This window comes from Phyllostomus discolor, chromosome 4 (genome assembly GCF_004126475.2).
Source record: "Phyllostomus discolor isolate MPI-MPIP mPhyDis1 chromosome 4, mPhyDis1.pri.v3, whole genome shotgun sequence".
Classification (NCBI taxonomy): Eukaryota; Metazoa; Chordata; class Mammalia; order Chiroptera; family Phyllostomidae; genus Phyllostomus; species Phyllostomus discolor.
Genome location: NC_040906.2, coordinates 196,696,813 through 196,721,768, shown reverse-complemented (window position 1 = coordinate 196,721,768; position 24,956 = coordinate 196,696,813). Strand labels below are relative to the sequence as shown.

The 24,956-nt window shown below is 45.2% G+C and overlaps 1 protein-coding gene across 2 annotated transcripts in view; it reads right to left on the bottom strand.

Moving 5' to 3' along the window:
• Nucleotides 1–22,936, bottom strand: part of UST (uronyl 2-sulfotransferase) — a 266,013-nt gene extending 243,077 nt beyond the window's left edge. The window contains exon 1 of one of the 2 annotated variants that reach the window (XM_036024868.1): nt 22,198–22,936. In XM_036024868.1, coding sequence (XP_035880761.1) covers nt 22,198–22,444 — 247 coding nt within the window. In that variant the 5' untranslated portion in view covers nt 22,445–22,936. The remainder of the gene's footprint in view (nt 1–22,197) is intronic. The other variant, XM_028510379.2, reaches the window with a different exon arrangement.
• Between the last annotated feature and the right edge of the window lie 2,020 nt (nt 22,937–24,956).

Here is a 24,956-nt window from a genome sequence, read left to right as displayed (position 1 = left end):
GCTGTGTACTGTGATGGCCACTAAACTTCTGTGTTCACATGACCCCATAAGAATTTTGAAGAAGTTCTGTATTCTAGCCCATTTCAAGCTGACCTCTAGAATTTTTCACCATGTGTTTAAAAAGCTGCAAGGGGTATAATTTCCAGCAAGATATATATCAACATTTTTAAATAAAACAATTATATAATTTTATACACATCTAACAGAATACACACACACACACACACACACACACAAGGGATACGATACCTGCCATTGTGAATATAAAAATGTGTTTCAGCCCTGGCTGGTGTAGCTCAGTGGATTGAGCACAGGCTGCGAACCAAAGGGTCACCAGTTCGAGCCTCAGTCTAGGACACATGCCTGGGTTGCGGGCCAGGTCCCCAGCAGGGGCCACGTGAGAGGCAACCACATATTGATGTTTCTCTCCCTCTCTTTCTCCATCCCTTCCTCTCTCTCTAAAAACATAAATAAAATCTTTAAAAAAATGTGTTTCATATAAAGTTAAAATCAACTGAAGTTGGGACGCAGGTGTGTGTGGGTATCCGTGCGCATGTTTGCGTATATCACACACCACACACACAGAGGTAAGATTCAGTGAAATTACTGAGGCTTAAACCTCAGGAGCCTTCCTTGCATAAATAAACTTACTAGCAATAACCTCCCTTAGTCTCATGTTTTGGCAAAATCTGCAAAGATAAGCTATTTAAGTACAATCAGTTAAGACCACTTTTTCCACTCATATCTCCCCTTCCTCCTGTTCCCTCCCACACTGGCTGACATTGCACCCACTGGGCATTTTAAGTTCATCATTGTTTATTCTTTTTCCTTAAAAAAAGCTTTCCGTTTTGCAGAATATTCACAACCTGACAGAGAACAGTAAACACAAGACTGAAAACACGAGTTACCTCAAGTAGAAGGAGAGAAGGAGGGGGTGGAAGAGGATAGTACAGGTATGTTTAAGATGCCCTCAGGACAGGCGAATCCTTGCTAGAGGTGAGTCATTAGGAAGGAGAGAAGGAAGGAGGGAGGAATGAACAGGCTTCTTTCTTTCATTCATTCATTGCTCTCCAGTAATTTGTATTTTCATTCCACTTCCCCCACAGACCTCTGTTCTAGTTCAATATATTTTCATGTTGGAGAATACGTTTGATCACGCTACTCTATTTTGCACGACAAAACTATGTATGTGAGTTAAAATTCTTTTTTAAAGGTTTTTTATTGTTATTCTATCACAGTTGTCCCACCTCTTCCCCCTTTGCCCTCCTCCACCCGCCTCTCCCCGCTCCCACGGTCGGTTCCCACCCTGCTGTCCATGTCCGTGGGTCACTCATACATGTTCTTTATCTAGTCCCTTCCCCTTCTTTCCACCATAACCCCCCCTCCCCTCTGGTCACTGTCAGTCTGTTCCACGTTTCCATGCTTGTGGTTCTATTTTATTGATTAGCTTATTTTGTTCGTTAGATTCTTCTCATAGCTGAGACCATATGGTATTTTTTAAATTTTCCCATGACCATACGTAATGTTCTAAGAGCTTAAAATATATACTCTGAATTGAATCAGTATTAAGATTACCACTGGTTCATAATTGACCAAAGCTACATACAGATTTTACAAATAATTATTAAAAAGTAAAATATGAGCCCTGGCTGGCATAGCTCAGTGGATTGAGCGCAGGCTGGGAACCAAAGTGTCCCAGGTTCTATTCCCAGCCAGGGTACATGCCTGGGTTGCAGGCCATAACCCCCAGCAACCGCACATTGACGTTTCTCTCTCTCTCTCTCTATCTCCCTTCCCTCTCTAAAAATAAATAAATAAAATCTTTTAAAAAAAATAAAATTTGATTGAAAATGCATATGTTACTGAGTTGAACAGGCCTGTGCTGTTTAACCACTTAATATATCTGTAACTAAATGTTACTTATTTCAGTTTTATTCCTGTTTTTCATTTTAATAAACATTTTAGTAAAACATTTTAATAAACATATTCCTGTCTATTCATTTAATAAATAAACTGGTAAACTTTGTCGACATAAATTAGCAGATGGGAACTGAAGCAGTTCTATTATTGCGACATCACTCACTCTTTTAACGTCTTTCTAAATCCTGTAGTGATCTTGATTCCTTGAATAACCTGAACTCCTGCACTTGGGCTGAAAGCAAAAAACAAAACCCCCTGACCTGCAGTGAGACGTGTGACCTTGAACAGTCACGTGCTTTCCCAGCACCAGTCTTCTGAATTCTCCTGTTAGCAGGTGGAGGGGTTGACACCAGCAGAGTAAATTCAGGTAAAACTCTTTGCCATGTGTGGGCCAGGCACGGAGGGAGGACTGGTGGGAAAGGAGCACCCGCATGACAAGTTCTCAGGGAGATCGATTTTAGGAAGGAATAATCAGGCAGCTGACCATTGAGAATGTGACCCTCTCCAACAACCCCCACTCAATTCCCCCTGGAGAGTCTGTGCGCGTGGTGCCCAAAGGTATACAAAACCCTATTTAAGATGCCGCAGAGCTCGACACCTGCTATTTGGCGCTAATTCACAGACGTACTCGTGCCTGTCCCTTGCATGGTCCCTTTCAAAAGGTAAAGATCAGCATGAATGCACTATAAAATATTTAAACAAAGTGTCATCCAATGGACAGGACTTGAATATTTACCATTTTGTGTATTAAAAATGTGCCTGTGCATCTGTGCGCAGGCATGTGTACACATGTGTGCATGAGTGTGTGGGTCTGTCTTCTGTTGTTTCCATTTATCTACTTCTTTGACACTTGACAAATATATCAGACTCTTAATATACATGTCCTCTTATTCCAAACACACAAAAATTGATCATTTTCTAATTCATATAAATTCGGGTGAAATTAAAAGATATGGAAAGAAATATAAGTTCCAGTTTATATAACCCATGTCACAACTGATCTCACAATATCCTTCATTTTCTATGATTTTTTTTCAAAATTCCTCATATGCCTTTGTGAGATCATGTACCCAAGAATGCCTCAAATATGGCAAGACTAATAACAGTTGGCTGAATTGGTGAAAGGGGTCAACAATAATAAGTTTACAAATTGTAGAAAAGCCAGTAAAACAAATTCCTCATTGACAGTTGGAAGGATGCTAGATGTATTATTTTAAAGGTCAGCTAGGAGGTCAGCTGTGAAGGCATTCGGAATATGTTTACTGGGAACGTCTCCCTCCCTCGGAGGAAGATTCTGGCCCAGCCTCAGCTGCCAGCGCTCAGGTCTTGCTGATCAGGAAAAATGCAGCGAGTCCAGGAGGCTCTCATCCAAGGCGAGGCCTCCGCTGGCCCAGCCGCTCCCAGCAGCCTGCCCGGGGAAGGGGGACGAGCCAGAACCTTGCTCCTGCTGCTTAGTCATCCGCCCTCCGCAGCGCGCACATTCCCAGCCACGCTGAATTGCTACACCTCAGCACTGTACATCAGTCGACCCACTGCTCTCCCATTGCTGCCAAAAATAAAGCTGAGGAAACTGATACTTGAGGGAAACAGCAGGGCCAAGTTCAATGCCCACTTTCCGAACACATAAACCCACTGAAATGCAGACACCCAAGCTGGATGGAACAGCTCAGCTTCCAGGGAAATGCCATCACTGAGCTGTGATTGGGTATTGTGCTTTTTACTTTCATAAAGGGCCCGTGTCTGGCTCAGCCTCATGAAAACAGGTCATTCTCAGGGGTCAGGGGGAGGGGGACAGAAAGAAAGAACCACTGCAGAAGATACTGTCCATTATATGGTCCAATGGATTCCTCCTGTCATTTGGGGGTAGGAAAAGGCAGGCTGCCCCTTCCCAGTGAACAGGTGTGCTTCTCACATCAGGTAAGGACGACACGGCACATTTTACTCCCCTTTTGCCTTGGCATCTATTTCATGTGCAGCTACAAAACCTCTGTACTCCAGACACATGTCACAATTACAGTAATAAAACATACATCCCCCAGGAAGGGCCTGACCCGGGGCAAGTTCGGACAAGCTCACTCAGGGCATGGAGCAGCCACCTGGGGCTTTGTTTTCCCCCTTACCTCCTCTCTCAAAAGGTGTCCTGAAATCCAAGTGGGCAAAGAGTCATTTCAAAGAATACCTACCCTCCTAGTGCAATCTTAGCACAGTTCCATTTTTTTTTTTTTTGATGCCTTACACCCTGCTCCTCCTACTGAGTTTTAACAAAATTGAGGATTTAGGAACCTGTTTCTGCTTAAAATCAAAACAGAGTAATTAGACCATTTTGTTTCAAAGCTCCCAGAGCAGGTGGCAGCCCAGGTAGGCTGGAAGTCTTCCAGCAGGGGGATGGGAGAACGGAGCTGCCCTGGGAAAAGCTACACTCAGAACACGTGATCGGCAGCCCCAGGCCACGGGACTTGAGTAAGACAGAAGTGAAGGCACTTCTAAAGAGCCTTCCCTAAAGCAACAGCAAACAAAAGCCCTGCAATACTCAGTAAACAGTGTTTCTAAAGCAGCAAGACATTATAGCCTAAATGCCAACTTAATCTATGACAAAATGGCATGATCGAAGTTACTGAAATAAATGAACAATGATTCAAGATAATGGCATATCCCATCCCAATAAAAACGCAGTGGGGATTTTTCTTCCCATGTTAGCTAATCAGAAAAAAAAAAACCCATTAGCCTGGAGCATGTTATCATAGGAAAATGTCAGCAAGGAGGCAAACGGATGTGCCTATGTTATCCTAAAGAAAAGCCTGATAAGAGTGAAGTTGATTTTCCTATCAAACTTGCTTTATCAAGATGAAAACGACTTGGAGAGTTCTCGGTAAAAGAGTTAGAAAAACGCTTCAGTACTTCAGAGATAATAAGCTTCCATCAGGCAAGGGATGAAAAGGAAAAGGAGGCCTGGACTAGGTGTGGAAGTCCTCCCCCCACCCCCCACTCCCCACCGCTCACCAGCTGAGCAGCTCAGCGCCCTTCCAACACCTCTGGACTCAGGTTCCGCAGCTGCAAAGGGAGCTCAACATCCACCTCTCTGGAGAGCAAAGACGCAAGGGTGATAGCCCGTGGGCAAGCACTTCGTGAGCTCGAACACGCGGCTTGAATCTGAGGACCATTTCCGACACCTGCTCAGGCCCTTTTATGGCTGTCTGTTCCCAGGCTCATCTTCATGAACAACAAACCTGTGGGCCGAAAATGTTCGGTGGTCTCCCCATTACAGGCCGGTTCCTTCACAGTCCACCCTTTATCTTAGGAGCCCCCCTTGCAACAGGCCCCCCGACTCTTCCCTTTCTCTTGCCACAATCTCTTACCAGCTGCCTTGCAGTGCTTGGTGTACCCAAAGGTGCCACCGTTTTGCCCACTGGCTTGCCTTTGCAAGTGCTGTTCCTTCTGTTTGGAATAACCTGTTCCCACATCGCTGGCCAGCAAACTTCTATGTATGCTTCAGTACCCAGCTCAAGTGTCACCTCTTCCATGAAGCCCTCTTGTTTTCCTCTGATTTCTTCCCTCTTCTGTCCTTCCCAAGGCAAGTGGCTGAATCTCTAGTATCACAAATGTATGCATGAAAATAATGAATTTATATAACCATTTCAGAGATTAGACTGGCAACTCTTGTGAGAACCTTTATGTGTTCTGCACACTCTTTTTTAAAAAATACTTAACAATTAAAATGTTATCAAATGATGACAGGGTAGATGTTTTAGGACTTTTAATCATTAAGCTCTTCTTTACAACTTAAAGGGAAGCAGTCAGAGGTCTTAAGACACACACGACTGCTTTTGTCCTTTAGGAGAATAAGGAAAAGAATAAAAATATCCAATGGAATAACATATAATTTCATCACCTTAGGAGGTTCTTCCGACAAAAAGCTGTGACAAAAGGGGCAGGAATAAGCACAACAAATAACCCCTTTTGTGAAAGCCTCGAGGCAGAGTTTTGATGGCCTTTTGTTTGTTGATACAACACACACACACACACACACACACACACACAGTAAGTAACACCCCTTTGGCTCCTGTACCCTGGAGTGGCACCTGCTCTAGCCAGGCTGCTGCCCCAATAATTACAATGAAGATGTGTATTAGCAGATACACACAAATGCAAATGTCACAGTGTTCCAGGCAGCAGAGCACCAGCTAGCATTCTCTTTATAATGTGGTGGTGGTTGTTCTAGTGCTGAAAGAACCCCTCTGAAGTTCCAAGGGAGACTCAGAGAGGTGAAGTGAATTACCCAAGGTCACACAGCTGCATGGTGGCCATGCCAGGATTCAAACAGAGGACTTCTGATGGGAAGCCCAATGCTCTGTTATACTGCACTGCCTCTATTAAGATTAAACATCTTGTTAAGGACAAATTCACAGGAGAAATGGGATTTCATAAAAAGAAAACATAGACCATATGGTTGACCTATAAATGTCTGTGTTTTCAAATTGTGGTCCCCTGAATATTGCGAGCTTTAAAAAGAATTAACAGCCCACAAGAACTGAACAACTTATCATCAGGCTGCTTATAAAAATAGTGTTAAAGTGAATGCTGTCCCCATTACCGAGATGCAGTGAAGGGCAGAGGGCTGCTAGAGCCAGGCTGTCCTGAAGGAGCTCGCCCATCACTCCCCAGCTAAGGTTTTTAGCCAAGCTGAGAAGGTGCATGTGACTGTTGAGAAGGGTGGCAGGTGGTGGGGTGGGGGATGGGAAGGGCGCTGGCTCAGTTTTTGCCTGAGACCCAGTAGGAATCTAAGAGGCGGAGACCTGCACTTGGGCAGCGGGCAGGGTGAGCACCTAGAGCGGAGCGCAGAAACGGGTCATGTCCGCCTGGTGGCCTGGGAGCCACGCACGACTCAATGCGTTGGCGCACAAAGTTCTCTCCAGACAAAATGACAGCAGGCTGGGGGCTGGGGGACCCCTGCAAAGTACAGCTGGGAGGGCAGCAAAAGACGAGGCCCAGGCCTAGCAGCATCTAGCACAAGTACAGTCAGTCAGCCCTCCGTATCCCGAGATGCGGAGCCCCTGGTTATGGAGGGCAGGCTAGGGACCTGAGCATCCGAGGATTTTGGTAACCAGATGTCTTGACGCCAATCCCCCATGGATACCGAGGACCATGGACACTGTAATATGGAGCGGTCCCAGGGGCCTCAGAAGCCCTCCTATCTGTGCAAGTTTAGGATTAAATGGTAAATGGAGGTTACAAATCCTCTAAAAAGAGTTAAGCTCAAGTCAATTCATTGTGGCTTTTGAAAAATGAATGTACTACTAAAGAATGATATGATGACTTTGTCTCCAGCTACACTTGTAATTTACATCAAAATAAAAATTAAAAGGATTTTAAAACTAAATGAAAAAATAAAACAACAAAAGAATGAGAAGAAAATATAAAGATTATGCACTTGATATCAGGATACATGCCCTTTTTAAGCCCAATAGCAAAGAAAAAATAATAAATGGAGAAAGTTCATTAGTGCACAGGAAAAAAGATAGTGATTTTTTAAAAACCTAAAGGGCAATTAAAAACAAGGAGATTATTATTTGCATATATGGTGAAGGGCAAACACTCATCTCTAAAGAACTCTTGTAGTTGATAAGGAAAGAACACATCTATAGGGGGAAAGGGAAAGAGCAAAGCTATAATTCAAAAAAGATGTCTTATAAACTTACAAACTTCATCAAATCGCTCAATTTCACTAATATTCAAACAAATGCAAATTAGAGCGTAAGAATATTATTTTTTACCAATCGAACGGGTGAGGAGTTTTATAAGACTGTGTCCAGTGCTTATAAGGGTATGAGCACAAGCAGGCTATAGCCTGCTGGTGAAATACACCAAAAATATGGCAATTTGTGCTAAAAGCAATTTAAAAATGGGTGCACACTTTAACCAGCAATTCTAGGTCTAGAAATTTATCCCAGGGAAGCAGAGAAATATGCAAAAAGTTGATAATGTTCATCACAGGTTTATCTCAAACCATTAAAAACTGAAACTGGGCTAAAAATAAAAGAAAGTTTTGCAAAGGGAATTATTATACTTTCACAAGCTACTCTGCCACCAGGAAAACCAATGTAAAAAAAAACACCAAGACGTGGAGACACGTTTTCGACACTGCCAAGCGCAGGAAGGAACCGTGTAACCAAACCAACGCAGCTGTGATAAAGGAATCAACATGTTTTTAGTCTCTTCGTGCGCTTTTCTCTGTTTCCAAGCTTTCTCCAATGATCGGGTAGTAACGGGTTCATTATTTCTTAAAATAGTGCTTTTAAAGTATTATACAAAGTCATTCTAATTATTTGCTCTGTTTGCATCCAATCATTTGGTCTGGCCATAAGAAAACTTTACCTGGAGCATGTGAACAGTAGGGACGCTTGGCAATGAATCCTGATACTATGACTCAACATCAAACTTTAATTTTTTTTAATCATCAAATTTTAAACAGTGCGAGAATCTTCAGAAACTATTTGAAGAAACTTCACACCCAAGACCAATTGTTTTACTTCCTATGCTTACTAATGAACTTCACATTAGATCAAAATGTATACGTTCCCAAATCTCCAAACAGCCTGCATGCATTCCAATACTGTGGACTACAGAAACTAATAAAAACAGGCACTTCTAAACCTGAATCAGACAAGTATATGATTATCGCTTAAGAAAAATCTAACGTTCTTAAATTCAAATGGTCAAATTGGTGAGTAAAAATTCTGTTAAAAAGAAATCTATAAAGTGTTTCGTGGCACAGATCTTTAACGAGCTAGGCTGAACCCTCACCCATTTGTCTGTTTATACGTACTAATGGCTTCCCGGGAATGGCGCCATGTGGACCCTTGCTGCTGGAAGTGTGGCCCTCCAACTGGGGCACTGCTAGCACCTGGGAGCTTGTGGAAAACACAGAATCTCAGGACCCCCCATCTCAGACCTACCCCACGGGCATCCACACTTCAGCAAATCCCCTGGTGATCAGAATGCACATTAAAGTTTGAGATGAGCTGGCACAGGGAAGCTGAAGGCTGAAATGTTGTAAGTCACAGCCAAAGAGAAGCTTACAGACGTAAGCCACACTGTCTCCAGCACCCAGCACATGCCTGGACTTGATGAGCACTGGTTGAAGGAATGAGCCTGAATAGATGGAGGAGAGGACAGAGCGGATGCCCGCCAAGCGCACTTGAGGGAGGGCATATGAAAGCAATAGGAAAACATATGTTCCCTGAGCCTCTACATCTCCTTGATGTGAAACTTCAATGAAGTGTAAGCCTTGTGGGCAAGACGTACTCTAAAATTAACAAAAAGCCGCCTAGCATTCCCACAAGATAGCCGGGACTAATCTGGTGCAAGGGGGCTATATTTTGAAACAGCAATGCAACATGCCATAAAAGAAACAAAGCACAAAGACAGAAGCCCACCCAGAAAGCAAAGAATGTTCTAGTATGTTTTCCCTACTAAGCTAAGGAGCACACCTAACAATACGCCTACGCACACACTCGCTAGGCCAGAGGGCAGGTCAGAGAGTGAACCATTGTTAATTATCAGGACACAAGCACAGGGAACCCGCTGACCTCTCCCCCACCACAAGAAACAGGAGAGCAAACCCAAGAACACTTGAGCAAAGTTTGTCCAAATGCATTTGCAGAGTTCACTGTCAAGCTAGAAAACGGTGAGACTCAGAATATTTTCCCTAAGTGGTAGCTCTAGAGATCCTTTGTTTGGGTGAAAAGGGCAACAAAAAGACAGAGGTTGCGGATGCTAACAGATATTTCCTCCTCGCTCCCTTTCATTTCTGGGAACCGCTTCACCTCGCAGCAGGACTGGAAGAACAGAACCACAAACACTGCAGACTCCTTACGGCCTTGGATCTCCGCTGGGCGAGCAAACAAGAGCCACCTTCGGAGCTGGGAAAAACACAGGCAAAGAAAATAATACAGTCTCCATCCTGTCATCTGCTGAAGCAGAATAAAGACACTGCGCCATTTAGTTTTGGTGTTTATGTAGCTTTCTGGAATCCCTTCCTCCGTGTTCACCTCCCTGTGTGCTCCGCAGACCTCAGCTAGAGAGCAGCTTCCATAGACCGGATCTGGAGGGCACACAGCACTTTTGCAGGAGTAACCAGTGTGAACCCCACACTGCTGCAACGGCATCACACCCCCAGGTCACGTGCACATTCCGCGCCTCTGTGCAGGTCTTCCACACAGGAACTCCCCACTCAGCCCGCTAAGAGGGGACCGCGGCCCCGAGGACAGTCTGGTGAGACTGGAGACGCAGGTGTGCCCAGGCCCCAGCTGCTCATGCACCTCGCCTTCCTCAGCCTTGCCTCGGCCTCTCTGCCAACTGCCATGTCGTGTTCTTCATCACTCTGGTAAACGTAACTTCCTCCTGAAGTGACTGAATCTGTACATGATTGTACACATATTTGGGCACATCCTTGGATGAATCTTGACACTTCAGCAGAACGAATTCACAAGAAATCTGCACTCCCGTTTCTGGAAATCTCCAGCCACGCTTTCTCGTGTATTGAGAAAATACTTCCAGGCAAGAGAAGATGCTGCAGTCTAAGCACCACGTCAGTTCCTTCTTTCCTGTGCTTCTTGCTGACTCAGCCAAGTCTCAGGGATGGAGGGAAGCAGGGGAGAGGGCAAAGGACCCTCCGCTCACTGGCTGTGGTTCCCGGTGTCCAGAAGGGCATCTCCATTGGCAGACGGCCCAACACAAGTGTGGCCCAAAATCTCAGTGAGACTTTGTATTTAGGTCCTGAAACCTGGGTCTACCCTCCCCACCCCCCGACCCCCGTCATAACTACAGGACAGTGGTGGATGGGGCAGTCATTCTCAAAAGAAGACAGTTCCCAAGACTGTCACGTTTGGTAGCAACTCCTCTCCACGAAGTAGGCCGTCTGACAAAAGGAACTGGCAAATCTCTCAGTTCTTCGGGCCAGTGAAGGACCATATTGGCAGAGGAAAATGACAAGATGCATAAGGGAATGAACATCATTTCCTCTTTTCACGTGCTTATTGGCCCCTCGAGCTTCCTCTTCTGTGAATTGCCTGCTCATATCCTCTGCCCATTTATCTCGTGAATTCTCTTTTTCTTATTGGTTTATTGAGCTACCTGTATATTAATCCCACTTCCTAGAGAAACATTTGTCCCCTCAATCTTGGCATTTTTTGCTTTGTTTATGGGGTGCTATTGCTCAGAAGGTTTCCCTTTAATGTTTTTTCTTGGTTGTTTTGTGCTTTCTGCATCTGAAAGTGACTTCAGATGAGGAACTGGAAAATAGACCTATTTCTCTGGACAAGGTTTATGTGTTGGGGGGAAGGGGGGTACAAATGACAATCATCATCATATCTTCAATTCTTTGAAAGAGGAAGAAATCCAATAGACTATTCTACATAGTTCCCAGAAGAAGAATTAGCAGAAGTAGCTGGAAGCTACGGGGAAGTAGCTCACCCCACGGTAACGAATCCCCTCAGCCAGTGGATCTGTCCGTCACGGAACGGGAGGACCAGCAGCAGGCAGCTGGGTTGAGGTTGTGAGAATCCTCTTCGAACAACACAAGCTACTTAATCCTATTTGTTTTCCTTCTTTCTTCCTACCACCCTGGTAGACTCTGGATTCTGGAAAGCCATATCTTAGTCTGCCTCCTCTCTCTCTTTCTCTCTCTCTCCCCCTCTTTCACTATGCTTTGCTAAGGATATTCCACTCCTCACAGTTTCTAGAGTGAGATTCTCCCATGAATGACAGGATAGGCCAGGGCAAACGGGTGTTTTTAGGGAAAAAAACAATTATGATTAAAACTTTGAAAACATTGAACTAAAATATTTTTGCACATTCAGCTTGTCTTAGTCACTTGATTCTTACAATCTTTCAAATAAGCATTTGGCTCCAAAAGAAAGAGCTTTACATTTTCATTTGCTACACTTAAGTTTTTTCTTATCTCTTTCAATGTATGATTTTAAGAGGGGATGGACCCATGGAGAGCATCTAATTCAGTGATGCTGAAGACAAAAAGAGGCACCAGCCCTTGCGGTTGTCTATGAAAATCACCTAGAAAACTTCTTTAAAGAACCCCCAAACCAACCCATCCTCCCTTTCCTGATACTGGGACATATTCGCAGATGGACCATCAGGGCCACGTAGAAATATTGCTGCTCATGGGGTTCCTAGGGAAGAAAAACAACAGAGCATCCCAGACATAATGAAACTTCTTCATTTCAGAGATTCAGAAACTTAAGCCTAGGAGGCTCGTGTGACATAACAGCACTGACCACTGAGTTCTCAGGGACTTGCTCCAGACCCAGGTCCAGTGCCTCTGCTGCCATCACCCTGCACACTCTGCCTGGCAGTCCTCCCACCCCAGCGGGAAGGCATTCGTGCCAAGCAGCCTTCATGTCAAAGCAGGAAGTTCTGTGCTGGGATTGCAAGGTCATGGTTTCCCTAGACAAAATTTAACTTTCTCTTCAATAACGTAAAATCACTTTTGCTTTCGACTTCTCAAGGGACGGGTGACCAGCTGCAATGGCTGGTCATGGCCTTGTAGCTCTCACTTGCCCCAACACCCATCAGAGACTGAGAAGGTCAAAGCGACACGAAGAAGCAGAAATGGAAAACAGAAGCAAGTTCACCGGCCTCTTGACAAAGACAGGATCTACTGCTTTGGTTCACGGCTGTTGCCCTGACCTCCTGTGGAAGCAGAGAAAAGAAAGTGTCCTTACTACTGGGTGTGGTACGTCCATTGTAAGTGGCCGTTCTTGAAGCTGTCACAGTGTATGCCCGGCATTAAATTGTTTGAAAAGGTGTGATTTTTGGATCCCTAGTCCAGCCCTAGAACAGCTGGGGATCCCAGACAGTAAGCTGCGCCCCACCCCCTCTGCACAACTATTTCTGTTTTGGGAATGCAGAGGGGGAAAAGTGTGTATGAATTCAAGATGGAAAAAAGTAGGCTGGGTAAAGAATGTGTTTTTGAAGACTGTTTCCAGGAAGCAGAGGAAAGGATAAGAAGCAGGACGGTTTGTGTGTGTATAACTAATGGGGCAAATGACGGGAGTTTGTTAGCTGTTGAAGAGCCTTTGCCAATCTAAGGGTGAAGGTGACAAGATAAACCACAAACTACTAGCTTAGTAATTTCATCTTTCTTGGTTACCATGGTCCTCTCAATAGAAGTCAAGCCACAATGAATTTACATACTCTACTAGTATGTGTGTTTGTATGAGTATGTATGCACGTGTGTGCGCATGTGCACACGTTCATGTGTGCCAGAAGAAGAGGGAGTCTGAGAGAGGCAAAGAATAAAGTGAGAAAAGGGACACTTGTTGAATTCAGATGCTGGGCCTTGAGTTAAAGAGCTGCTCTGTAAATAGCAATTATTAATCCCATTGCATAGATCAAAACACCCATGGTTCAGAGGAATCAAAAAACTGGCACAAATATTCACAGCGGGTGAGTGGTAATACAGTGATTCACACTGAGATCACTGCTCTAGAGTATACTTTCTCTAATTTCTGATGCTTCTGGCCCACAGAAGGCCTTCAATGAATATTTGATGAATGATTTTTGAACAAAGGAATTTATGTGTCAGAATACTTTCATTTTTATTTTCATCAAGGCTATGAAAGTCAGCCATGCTCACTGAACTTGAAAAATATCAATGGTGTTCCCAGAAATGCAGTATGGTTGAATGTAAATGGTGATTTAAATCATCTATTAATGAATGGAGAGAGAATTACTTAAAGTCATGGCTTAAGGTTATTTCAATATCTTTCATCAAAATAGGGTGACTGGGTTTGTGCACTGAGCCCTAATTATACAGTCTGCCACTTTGCAATTCTAGGTTAAAATCTGTGCAGCTGATGTGTCAAAAACCACATCATCTTATGGTCTCCTCTGCTTAAAGACTCAAAGTCATGCTGGAAATGTACTAGCTAATTTAACACAAGTCGCTACCCAGGGAAGACACTGACCTAGAGAGAGACATACACTGCTGTCCTGCACACTCCCCAAACAGCTGGCCTGGGGTTCAAGAAAATGACAAGAAACAAGGATTTTGCATTCTGTCTGTACACAGCCAAAGCTCTAGATCGACCTCGGATGTTCTTAATTACAGCGAGAGCCCTGCAAATGCACTTCAAAATCCCTACAGGTCAGAGGTGGACCATGATCCCTGTGCACAGAAGGCAATGTTTAAAAAACTGTATGTCACGGTGGTTTTAATGCCTCTGCTTGGAGCACACCCTGCAAACAGCCTGGAAGAGATGGGCTGTAGACATCCACCGAGTGTGAGTCTTTCCTGGCACCCCTCTCCACGTTGTTTACTTAAAATAGTGATCAACCAAAGCAGGCGAAGGAACCGTAACGAAGAACATCCTGCCTAGTGAATACTCTACTGAATCCACAGACCCTTCCTGCGGGCCTGTGCAGCGTGCCCCAGAGCTCTTTTTGTTTGTTAAAGAACACTTAAAACCAACAAAAATAGACAACAACCCAACTCAAAAATGGGCAGAGGACAGATGGAAGGTACTGCATAAGCTTCCTCCTTTCAAGGAGCTTGCCCTCAAATTATCACAGTACAAGGTAGAATGTCAAAACTTCAGAAGTGATCATGAAAGACATGCCACAGCAGTTCAGAGATCGTCAATGGAACTTTAGCTTCCTAAAACCATCAACACAGAAGCAATAGTGGAAGCAAAGATGGGCAGTGAGGCAAAGGTGGGCAGTGAGGCAAAGGTGGGCGAGAAAAATGAGCCAGCGGCTATCTTGGGAAATTGCAGACAGGTGATATAAAACCGGAGACAGCCCAAGTGGTATGGCACATCCTCAATGCTACACAGCTAATGTGGGTCCCTGGTAATTATTAATATGAGACTGGTACAAATTATTCAAATTGAAGCTATACCAAGAAGCATGGAACTGGCTGTCCTTACTTTAAAGCTTCCCACTTTGACACTAAATATTTCTAAAACCTACTAAAAAGTTCTAACACTTTTGGAAAACATTTCTTCCTAAAGTCTGTAAGTTATGTTACTTCAGGGAAACAGAGATAGGAAATATTGTCCTTATATATTTGTCCTGTATGCTAAACCACAAACAACGTGAATACAAAATGAATTGTGTATGAATTCCAGTTTTATGAGAACACTCACGATCCTCGGTAGCCTTGTCGTACATCGTGTAAAGAACATAATGCACCCGAATGTTTCCCGCTGCTGAGCTCATCAGCTCCATTCTCACGAGCAAATACAAAGACAAACACTCCCATCCACTGCACCGTCATCTGTTGTTCAAAATTGGCCGTGCTTATATTCCGCCTCCAAGTCGCAGGAATCTTCGTGACATCAAAGTGCTAGCTATCCATAAATTATCATATGTTAGAGCTAAATGCTGAGAGCCAAAGCATTTACCATTCGAAGTACTGTAAAAAAGACCACCCCCCCCCCCCAGCTGCTTTCGGTGAGGTCCTTGCTTTCAATCAATTGTTAGGAATTTACTTAGGTTTTACTATATCATCCTAGACACTGTACTTATTAGCACTTTGAAAGTGACTAAAGCATGAAATGAATTTCTTGTGCTTTGAGAGGTGCATACCTGTGACACTGAGAATGATACATAACAGTCTTGTGTTTCCACCTGGGTCATCATTTGCAACCTCAAAATAAGTAGTAAAATCGTATATCTGATAAGAGCCTCGTATCTAGAATATATAAAGAACACCTAAAACAAACAAAAATAGACAACCACCCAACTCAAAAATGGGCAAAAAATGCGAATAGACACTTTTGCAAAAAAGATACACAAACGGTCGACAAGCACACCGGAAGGTGGTCAGCGTAACCAACCACTGGGGGAGCACAAAACAGAACCACAGTGAGATACCAGCTCACACCCACTGGGATGGCTGGGATCAAAATAATGGAAAACGACCAGCGTCGGCGAGGATGTGAGGAAGCTGGGACTCTCACGCACTGCTGGTGGGGATGTGCAGTGGGGCAGGCACCGTGCACAGCAGCTCAGTGGCTCTTCGGGAAGTTAAACACAGTATTATCATACGACCCAGCGATTCCACTGCTAGGTGTATACCCAAAAGGACAGGAAATGGGTGTTCAAACAAAAACTTGTACATAAATGTTGCTAACAGCACTATTTACAATAGACGAAAGGTGGAAGTATCCATCAATGGATGAATAAACAAAATCCGTACAATGGAATAGTATCCACCCATGAAAACAATAAAGTGCGGATACCTGCTGCAACATGGGTGGATGAACCTTGAAAACAAAATGCTAAGTAAATGATGCAAATCCCAGCAGACCCCATGTTCTGTGATTCCATTTCTATGAAATGTCCAGAATAGGCAAATCTTTGGAGACAGAAAGCCGATAGTAACCCCTTAAGGGCAGAATGGGGAAGGGGGAAGAAGAAATAGTGAGTTAGCCAAAGGGTATCGGGTTTCTCTTTGTGGTGATGAAATACTCTAAAGCTCACCATAGCAGTGGTTGCACGGACCTGTGACTACACCAAAAACAACTATTAAAAATTATTAAGCTATTAAAACTTTAAATGGGTGAATTGCGTGGTCTGCGAATTATATGTCAAGCTGCTAAACCATGAACAGCATATACTGAAGTGTGCTTCATTTGGCATTTTCTTGCACAATAATTGCTACACTCTTCACTTTTACAAAGAGTTTTGGGTGGAATACTAGTGTTTCTGTCCCCATTTCTGATAAAGAAAGGGGTTTATGTTTATCACTGTTTGCTTAAAGTTGAGTTTCTACAATGAAAATGACTATAGGTAGGGCAAAATATAGTTGTTGTTAAGTCTTACTTTGTTCCAAAACAAAATTGCAAGTTATAACTCTTAATAATTTTAGTGGCTACAGTTCATCAAATAGGATGCCTTATCGTTGCCTATCACCGTACCTTTGAGTATTACTGCAGGGAGAGCTACGGTGTCTGCTCCCGTGGCTTCCCGCTGGGGAAGCAAAAGATACTCTTTCTCTTGGGACTCAAAAACACTTGACCGCTTTTATTCTGGTTTCTCAAATACAAAACCAACTAGTGTTTTTAAGCCTGGCTTGATGACAGGGAATTTGAAGAAAGACAGTATCCAGATAATACATATTTATATGTATTTTTAAACAATTCCTACTAAGACTAGTCTACATTAAAAATAGTTTACAAGGCAGAATGCATTTCACCATTCATTCTGTGTGTTTATGGAACAGACTGCCACAGTCAAACTCTACTTTCTATTCTTCCTCAAATACAGCGCTACTGTGTCCCCATCCAACCCTATAAGACAAATTTTCAGCTATGAACAAGAGTGTCATTTTCTTTTTATGTCAACAATTTCTATTGATAACATCGTATTTTATGCAGTCGCTTCCTAGATTGCTGTCTAGGGCCTAGAGTACTATATTTAATCCATACGTGAGGTGCAGAAGAAAAACTAAATTTGGCTTATAAGGTTTAGAGAAACTACTGTGTAACAGATCTGGATGTTTATTTTCATATTTAAAAAAAATTTTTTAAGATTTTATTTATTTATTTTTAGAGAGGGAAGGGAGGGAGATAGAGAGAGAGAGAAACATCAATGTGCGGTTGCTGGGGGTCACGCCTGCAACCCAGGCATGTACCCAGACTGGGAATCGAACCTGTGACACTTTGGTTCGCAGCCCGCGCTCAATCCACTGAGCTATGCCAGCCAGGTATTTTCATATTTTTCTTTAAATTCATTTAAACTTAGAAAATTCTAAATCTGTTAGTTATATGTTTCTAGAGAGCACGTGATATGAGCAATTCTGGGAACTAGAGAAGTATATCCCCGTTTAAAGTAGTATAAATTAAAAATAGGAAGGAAACCATATTAACTTGAGATCGATCCAACAAATGCAGTTCCCATAAAGGCTAAATCACAAATCCAAGGCTTGATGATAAATCATTCGAGTTTGCTGGTTGTATAAGATCAGTAGTAAGCCATCTGGCTTTTTCAGTTTACATCAGTGCAGTTGAGTGTCATTCCAAGTTTTTGATATTTCCACAGATCATAAGTAATGAGGCTACTGGCAGAGGCTAAAACATAACCTAATTTCTGGGGGAGATTTTAGGTTTTGGTTTGTTTTCCATAGCAAATCAAAGTCTGAATGCTGCTTAAAAAAAAAAGAAATCATTTCACCGAATTGAAAAGACCATGGTCTCCAAGTACGGCAATTTGCTGTAGTCATCTAACTATCCCTGGTTTTTGTTCGTGGTCTCCTCTCTCCACCCGTTTCAAGGAGGGAAAGAGTCAAGACAACAGTTACCCCTGAATAATTTTCCTTCCCCCAACTTGCTTTCCAATTTTTGAATGTGTTGCAGCAGAAAGTATCTTAAAGGAGAACAGACTTTGCCTTCCCCCAACATGACTAGAGAGGAACTGTCTGACCCTGGCTCCTGTAAGAAGAAAAAGCATCATTATTCGCTCCTCTCCCTCCCTTCCTCGCACTGTACTTGCTGGTTGCCCTGCTTCACCCCAACTTCACAATGTCTAGAGCCAGCTGGGACTGCAGCTGTTGGCTGGTCCTTTCCTTGAAACAATGGGGCTTAAGCAGCTAAGAAGATGCATTTTTAAAAGTTGACATTTAGCCCTGGCTGGGTAGCTCAGTTAGTTAAGGCATCATCTCAATACACCAAGGTTTCAGGGTCAATGCCCAGCACACACAAGAATCAACCAATGAATGCATAAATAAGTGGAACAAACAAATAACTCTCTCTCTCTACTCCAACCCCATGTCTAAAATCAACCAATTAAAAATATTTCAAAAGTTAATTTTAAAAAATTAAACCATGTACAGCACCTTTAAAATAATTTATAAATCTCTCCTCTCTCTCATCTCCCCTTTCAAATATACAGGAAGCTGCCTGAAAGCCTGAAAGCCTGAAAACAACAGCTTACTCTAGAACAACGGTTCTTGAACTTGAGCAGGCATTGGAATCACCTGGAAGAACTGCTGAAGCACAGATTGCTGAGTCCCACACACAAGCTCTGTCGTTCTGCGGGTCTGGGATGAGACCTGAGACTGTGCATGTGTAGCAAGCTCCCAGGTGATGCGGATGCTGCAGGCCCGGGGGCCACAGTGAGAAGCACTAGCCCAGACAAAGAACAATTGCTAAAGAAAGAGAGAAAGCTCAAGAATTTATGATTCCAATTTACATCCCCTCCAGCTGTGTGGCTCTGGGGTGTCAGTTCTCTAGCACATGGAGGCGGCAGCATCTTGGAGACGAATACAGGAAGGCGGAGTTTGAGTAGACCTGCTGCTTGAATTCTTTTGCTTCTGTTGGTCCCTCAAAACACTTAGTAAAAATATCAAGTAAAGGAAAGTGAAATTATGCAAATAACCATGACCATTTTTTGCCAGTCAGTTCTTCAGATTCCCACTTGCATTTGGGCTATATTTCCATTTTATCTCTTAAACTGCCCAGTGCTATACAATGAGTCCTGACTCAGATTTGGGTTCAGGTCTTGCATTATGTGCTGTGTGTCTTTTAGCAAGTCAGGGAACCTCTTTGCCTTTACTTCTCCCATATAAAAAACGGGAATAGCCGTAGAACCTACCTATAATATTACTGTGCTGAGACAATTCCATCCTGCTTGTGCGTGGACTGGCACATAAACCATAATGTCGTTTTTCTCGTGAGTGGTTCTATCTCTTGGCTTTCCTATGAGAATAGTCAATATTCAATATATCAAGTACACTACCAAGTTGATACACTAGGTTCAGTCATTCAACAAATAGCTATCAAGTAACTATGTGTCAGATGCATAATATCACACAAGTATATTAAAATAATATCCTGTCAAGAAAAATGTTTGTTATAAATGTTATTTTGATTTGGAAAATTGTGTCTTTACATGAACTTATATTTAACAAAAATATTTACCTCCAAAACTGGCTCACTAGGAAAACTGAGGGGACGTGTTTACTAACAGCGCATTTTGTTTTTACAGACACTAAAACACTAGCATGCAGGATACAAGGGGATACTAACTCTACAGATACGTTGGCCTTAGATTATTAAGGGTATATTTTAGACCCTCTTAAGGGCCACAAGCCCACTTTGCCCGAAAATCCTTATATTTGTATAACAAAACAACAAGGACCAAATATGGCCAAGGGCATCCTATTTTCAGTTCACAGTGATGTCATTTTTTGTAACGGATCACGTCAGTCAGAAATGTAATGATCAGTGCGTAATAAGAGCGATGTGTAATCCTTCTGTTCCTCCTGCTTCCCTGAGTGAATGCTGTGCATTCACCCTTCTACCAGTGGAGCCCAAACGTATGAGGTGTCATTTTTTGAAATACATAATGAATGCACTAAATTCTGGATACCACATGTATCTGAATTTTCAGATAAACAATGGGGTAGATACTAAAGTTTCTTCATCTTACCTTAATGATGCCTTTGTTCTTCCTTCCTCCCAGATTTGTCCACCCCCAAGAAGAGTATCAAAACCACAACATTTCAGGAGCCGAGTGGAGGTGGGAGACAACCTAGTCCAGCCCAATTCTATCTAAAACACCTGAGGCCCACAACACTGGAGTACCCTGCCCAAAACCAAGTGCTCTTGAGCACACTGCACACAAATCTCTTCCTTCCCCATCCCCTGTATGTTCCCTACAGCACGGGCCTCCATGTTTTGCTGAAATGAAACTTGTCCAAAGAATTCGTTACCAGATTTTATGGAGCAGGACCCCTGAGCTTCAAAAGCAATCACTTTTCCCAAGCCACATAACAGTGATTATTGATGGTGCTAAAACACAGTTACCTTTGTGGCACTAGCAGGTGTCTGAGAGCTGGGAAAGCCATGAGACTCCAAAATACAGAACTCAGGGGAAGAAGAGATTTGACTCCCTAGAAAAAGTGCATATTAACCCAAATCTTCTTAAAAACCAGATGCTTAAGATCGTACTTTGGAAATCTACTTGGACAGTATTTTCCTTTAATTTTCCCTAAAGCATCTTACAAAACCATAATTCCCCAAAGTTTCTACGGAAATAGAAGCGCTACTTTTAAAATCTGAGCTTCTCTACATGGAAAGAACGTTATTTGATCTGAGTTTACATTTCAAAAAGCTCTAATACGTGTCACTTTGCTGAAGTGGTTTTTTTCCTTTGAAAACGGGACTTGGGTGGGTAAGTGTGGCAGCCTGCAGCCTGCCGGAGTCATTTGGCCCATTATGGTTCCAGCGCTTTAGCGGTTTCTCTTTGCGCACCCGCTCGCGTCAGTCAGATGCCGGATGTTTGCCGGTGGCTTTGGTTTTATCACCTTGTACGTCTGCAAGAAGCTGGAGCCCTCCCAGCATCTCCCTTCTTCCTCGCAGGACCTCTTCTGGCCACAGACTTGAGGGAGATTTGCATCCAGCCTCGGCCAGGGCGCGCGAGCCAGCATAGCACCTGGGACCTGGGTGTGCAGCACCGCTAGCTTCGGGCGCTGGACACACAGCTGCAGGTCACGCCCTCTCTCTGAAGCCGCTGTTTTCCTTCTGCACAACCCCTTCCTTACCTCTGCTAAAAATAGCCTGGCTGCTAAAACAACAAGCACGACCCCCCACAAAAGTTCGGACTTGAAACACACAGAGCGCAGAGGACCGTGGGGTCAAGACAGGCGACACTGCCGGTCGACCTGACTGGTGCCCTGGGACATCCTCAGACCCGCCACCCAGCCCGCTCCCCATGTCCCGCTCTCTGCGGGGCACGGGGTGAGCAGGGGCTGCCAAAGGTCAAGCCAGCTCAGGGACAGTACAGAACCTGAAAACTGTCTCTGGGTCACCCAGACCAACAGAGGGGAACTTAGGGACAAAATTTGCAGAACCCACCATGGAGAGGAGCTAAACCCACCCGCACAACCCTGAGCGCTGGACAGGGCAGTACGATGCCTCTCTCCACACCGGCAGGACTGAATATACACCCACTCGCACACACCCACAAACACACGCCTGCACTCCGCCCAGACGGGGTGGCGGAGGCGGGGAAGGTATGCGGTGCCCCGCCCTTGGGTACCTGTCCGGCTGGTCGACCCAGGCAGACAGCCACGTGGAAGGGAGCAGGCGCCCCGGGCTGCTGCACGGACGCTCGCAGGCTTCCCACTTGGGAAGCCTCGCAGCAGCCGGCAGGCGGGTGGGGGAAGCACCCAAAGTCCCAGGTGCGCCTTTTGCCCACCACCCCGCCGCACAACTTCTCGCGGCCGGCGTCCCCCTCGTGCCTGCTTCCCTTCCTTACCCAAATACTGTCGCAGGTCGAGCAGGAAGCGAGGAGGTCCCCCGCTGAGCTGATAGAAGAGGGAACCCAGGCAGAAGACCAGTAGGGTGGCCATGCAGAAACCGTAGTCCCGGAGGGAGAAGCGCAGGAAAGGCAGCTGGGAGACCCGGCGCTTCCAGCTGCCCAGGCCAGGAGCAGCGCCCCCCAGAGGGGCCCCATGGGGCCAGGGATCTGCGCCGCCGCCGGGATGCTGCTGCTTCTTCTTCATCGCCTGCTCCGCCGCCTCGCACAGTCTGCCCGTGCCAGGAAAAGGTCACCCATCCGCCTGCAAGCAGGAGAGCCCGCCGGCCGTCTGCACATGGGCAGGGCCGCGGAGGGCAGCCTGGGTGGGGGCGGGGAGGGGCCGAAGTTGCCGGGCTCAGGAGACTTTCCTCGGCATGGTCCCCGCCGCGGCGGCCCGAGCGGCCGAGGTGCCTGGCCCCGGCTTGGGGGCGCTGCCCGCGCCCTGCCCGCTAGCGCCCCCGCGCCCCGCGTCCCGCGGCGCCTCGGGCTCGCTCGCGGCCGCCGGGGCTCGCCTCCAGCGCCAGCGTGGACCCCCCGGCTTTGTGTCTGTCGGTCTCGGCGTGTTTTGTCCCGGTTTAGGCTCCTCTAAAAAACGGCAGGGAGGAACAGGAGGCGGACACCAGCCCCTCGCTCCACCTCCTTGACAGGGGTTTTCCTCCTTCTCCTCCCCTTTCCCCCTCCGGCTCTGGCTCTCCGCAACCCTCTCCCCTCCTTCTTCCCTCCCTCTCTCCGCTCGGGTCTCCGGGTTTCTCTCCGGTGTCACATTACTGCCTCTGCCCGGGGAGGGGCGGGGTGCACGGCGATTATTCGCAACAAGGAAGAAAGTTTCTGGGTATTTTTTTTTTTCCTTCCCCGTTTTTCTACAATCTGGCCTCAGTTCCTGCGCCACCAGCGACCTCTTGGGGGCCCCGCTGACTTCCCTCTCGTAAACAGTCACCGGCAGGAAGAAGCACGACTTCTTTTCCTATGTGTGTGTGTATATATATATATATTTCTTTTTTTTTTTTTTTCATTTCAGAAACTTGATTCTCCTTCGGTATCCCGAGCTTTTCACAAAAGTCAGATAAAAACATCCTGGGATAGAGATTCAAGACTTTGCTGAGATGGTAAAAGAGCAAGTGGAGTAAATCAGAATTCAACACGCCCCATAGGCCAGGCTCTCGATCGACTCGGGGAGGAGAAACAGAGCTTCCTTCCTGCTCACCCCTGGTGCTGTAGCTACTCATCCGTGGGGTACAGAGCGTACTCAAGGAGATCATGCTGCTGGCAGATATGAGGGGAAAGAGCCCCTACATCCCCGTGTCGGCGAGGCCTCTCTTCCCTCCAAGGGAACCTCCTGGGCAAAAAGGCTGCATCAAACACCGGACGGGCGATGAAGGGAAGGGCTGCTCTCATCAGCCACACTGTCAGTGCGAACAGTTTACTGCTATGCACAGAAGCTGTGTCACCTGAGACCTAAGCGACTTGTCCAGGCTCACAGAGTTACTAGGAATCCGGCTGGGAGCTGCCCTGACCCCTGTTTGATCCTCAACCTCACTATACCAACCACTGCCCAGCACTGTCACCCAGCCAGGGCCCATTTCTCCTCATAATTTGCATGGTGATTGGAAGATGAGATATCACTCATTCACCCCAGGCCACAGTGAGAAACGGGAAACCTCCATTCCTGGTGCCTGTCATCTCTGGCTCCCTACTCAGTCTGTGTGGTACAGTCCCGGAACTGACACCAGAATAAAGGAACAACCAGGAGCCAGCGACCACAATGGCTCCGTGACTGTCCTGAAAACCTTTATAAAGTTAGGTAGCTAAAAAATTTTCTATGAGGCCCTGGCTGGCGTAGCTCAGCGGATTGAGCGCGGGCTGCGAACCAAAGTGTCGCAGGTTCGATTCCCAGTCAGGGCACATGCCTGGGTTGCAGGCCATGACCCCCAGCAACCGCACATTGATGTTTCTCTCTCTCTATCTCCCTCTCTTCCCTCTCTAAAAATAAATAAATAAAATCTTAAAAAAATTTTTTTTCTATGGAGAATGAGGGGATTAGGATCCTGAGGTCAAGAATTTACAATTTAAGTTAGACAAAAGTTGGTTGAACCCAAATACATGCATGAGTGTCCCTGGTTCCTGATCTGAAAGCAGAGGAGGGACATACAGATTATAAGGAGCAGGGACTTATAAATGAAGTGGTGGTGCACACCCAAGTTCACGTGTGCACACACACACACAGTCTTCTCTCCAGCTTTCTGTGGCTCCAGCCCGCTTTCTCAGGGGTGATAGGAAGGCGGCGTGGGGCCTGGAGACAAAGGAAGCCTCTTTGTCCTGTCGCAGGAAATCCTAGAGAGAGTATTAATGATTTGTTTCACATTTATTGCATGAATCCGAGGCTCGGTTAGATTAATACACACATTGTCGAGATGTGAATGCCCCGGAGAGGTTTAAGCCAATCAGTCATTTGCATTAATGTGAGTCAGCACACTGAGTGGCCAGAAGAGGCTCTCCGTTAATAATTTTTGAGTTAATGAAGAGGGACAAGGATTGGGAAGGAGCAAAGCATTTTCCATAATATTTCAAAACCACCTTTGACAAATTGGACTTGTACCTGAGGCCTGGCCCCGTCGTGTGAATGTTTTTCATTAGAAAATAATGCACAAGATGCGCTGTGCTCACGAGGTCCACCCCAGGTCTGGACACTTCTCTCCCAGAATGCATTGGGAAACCTC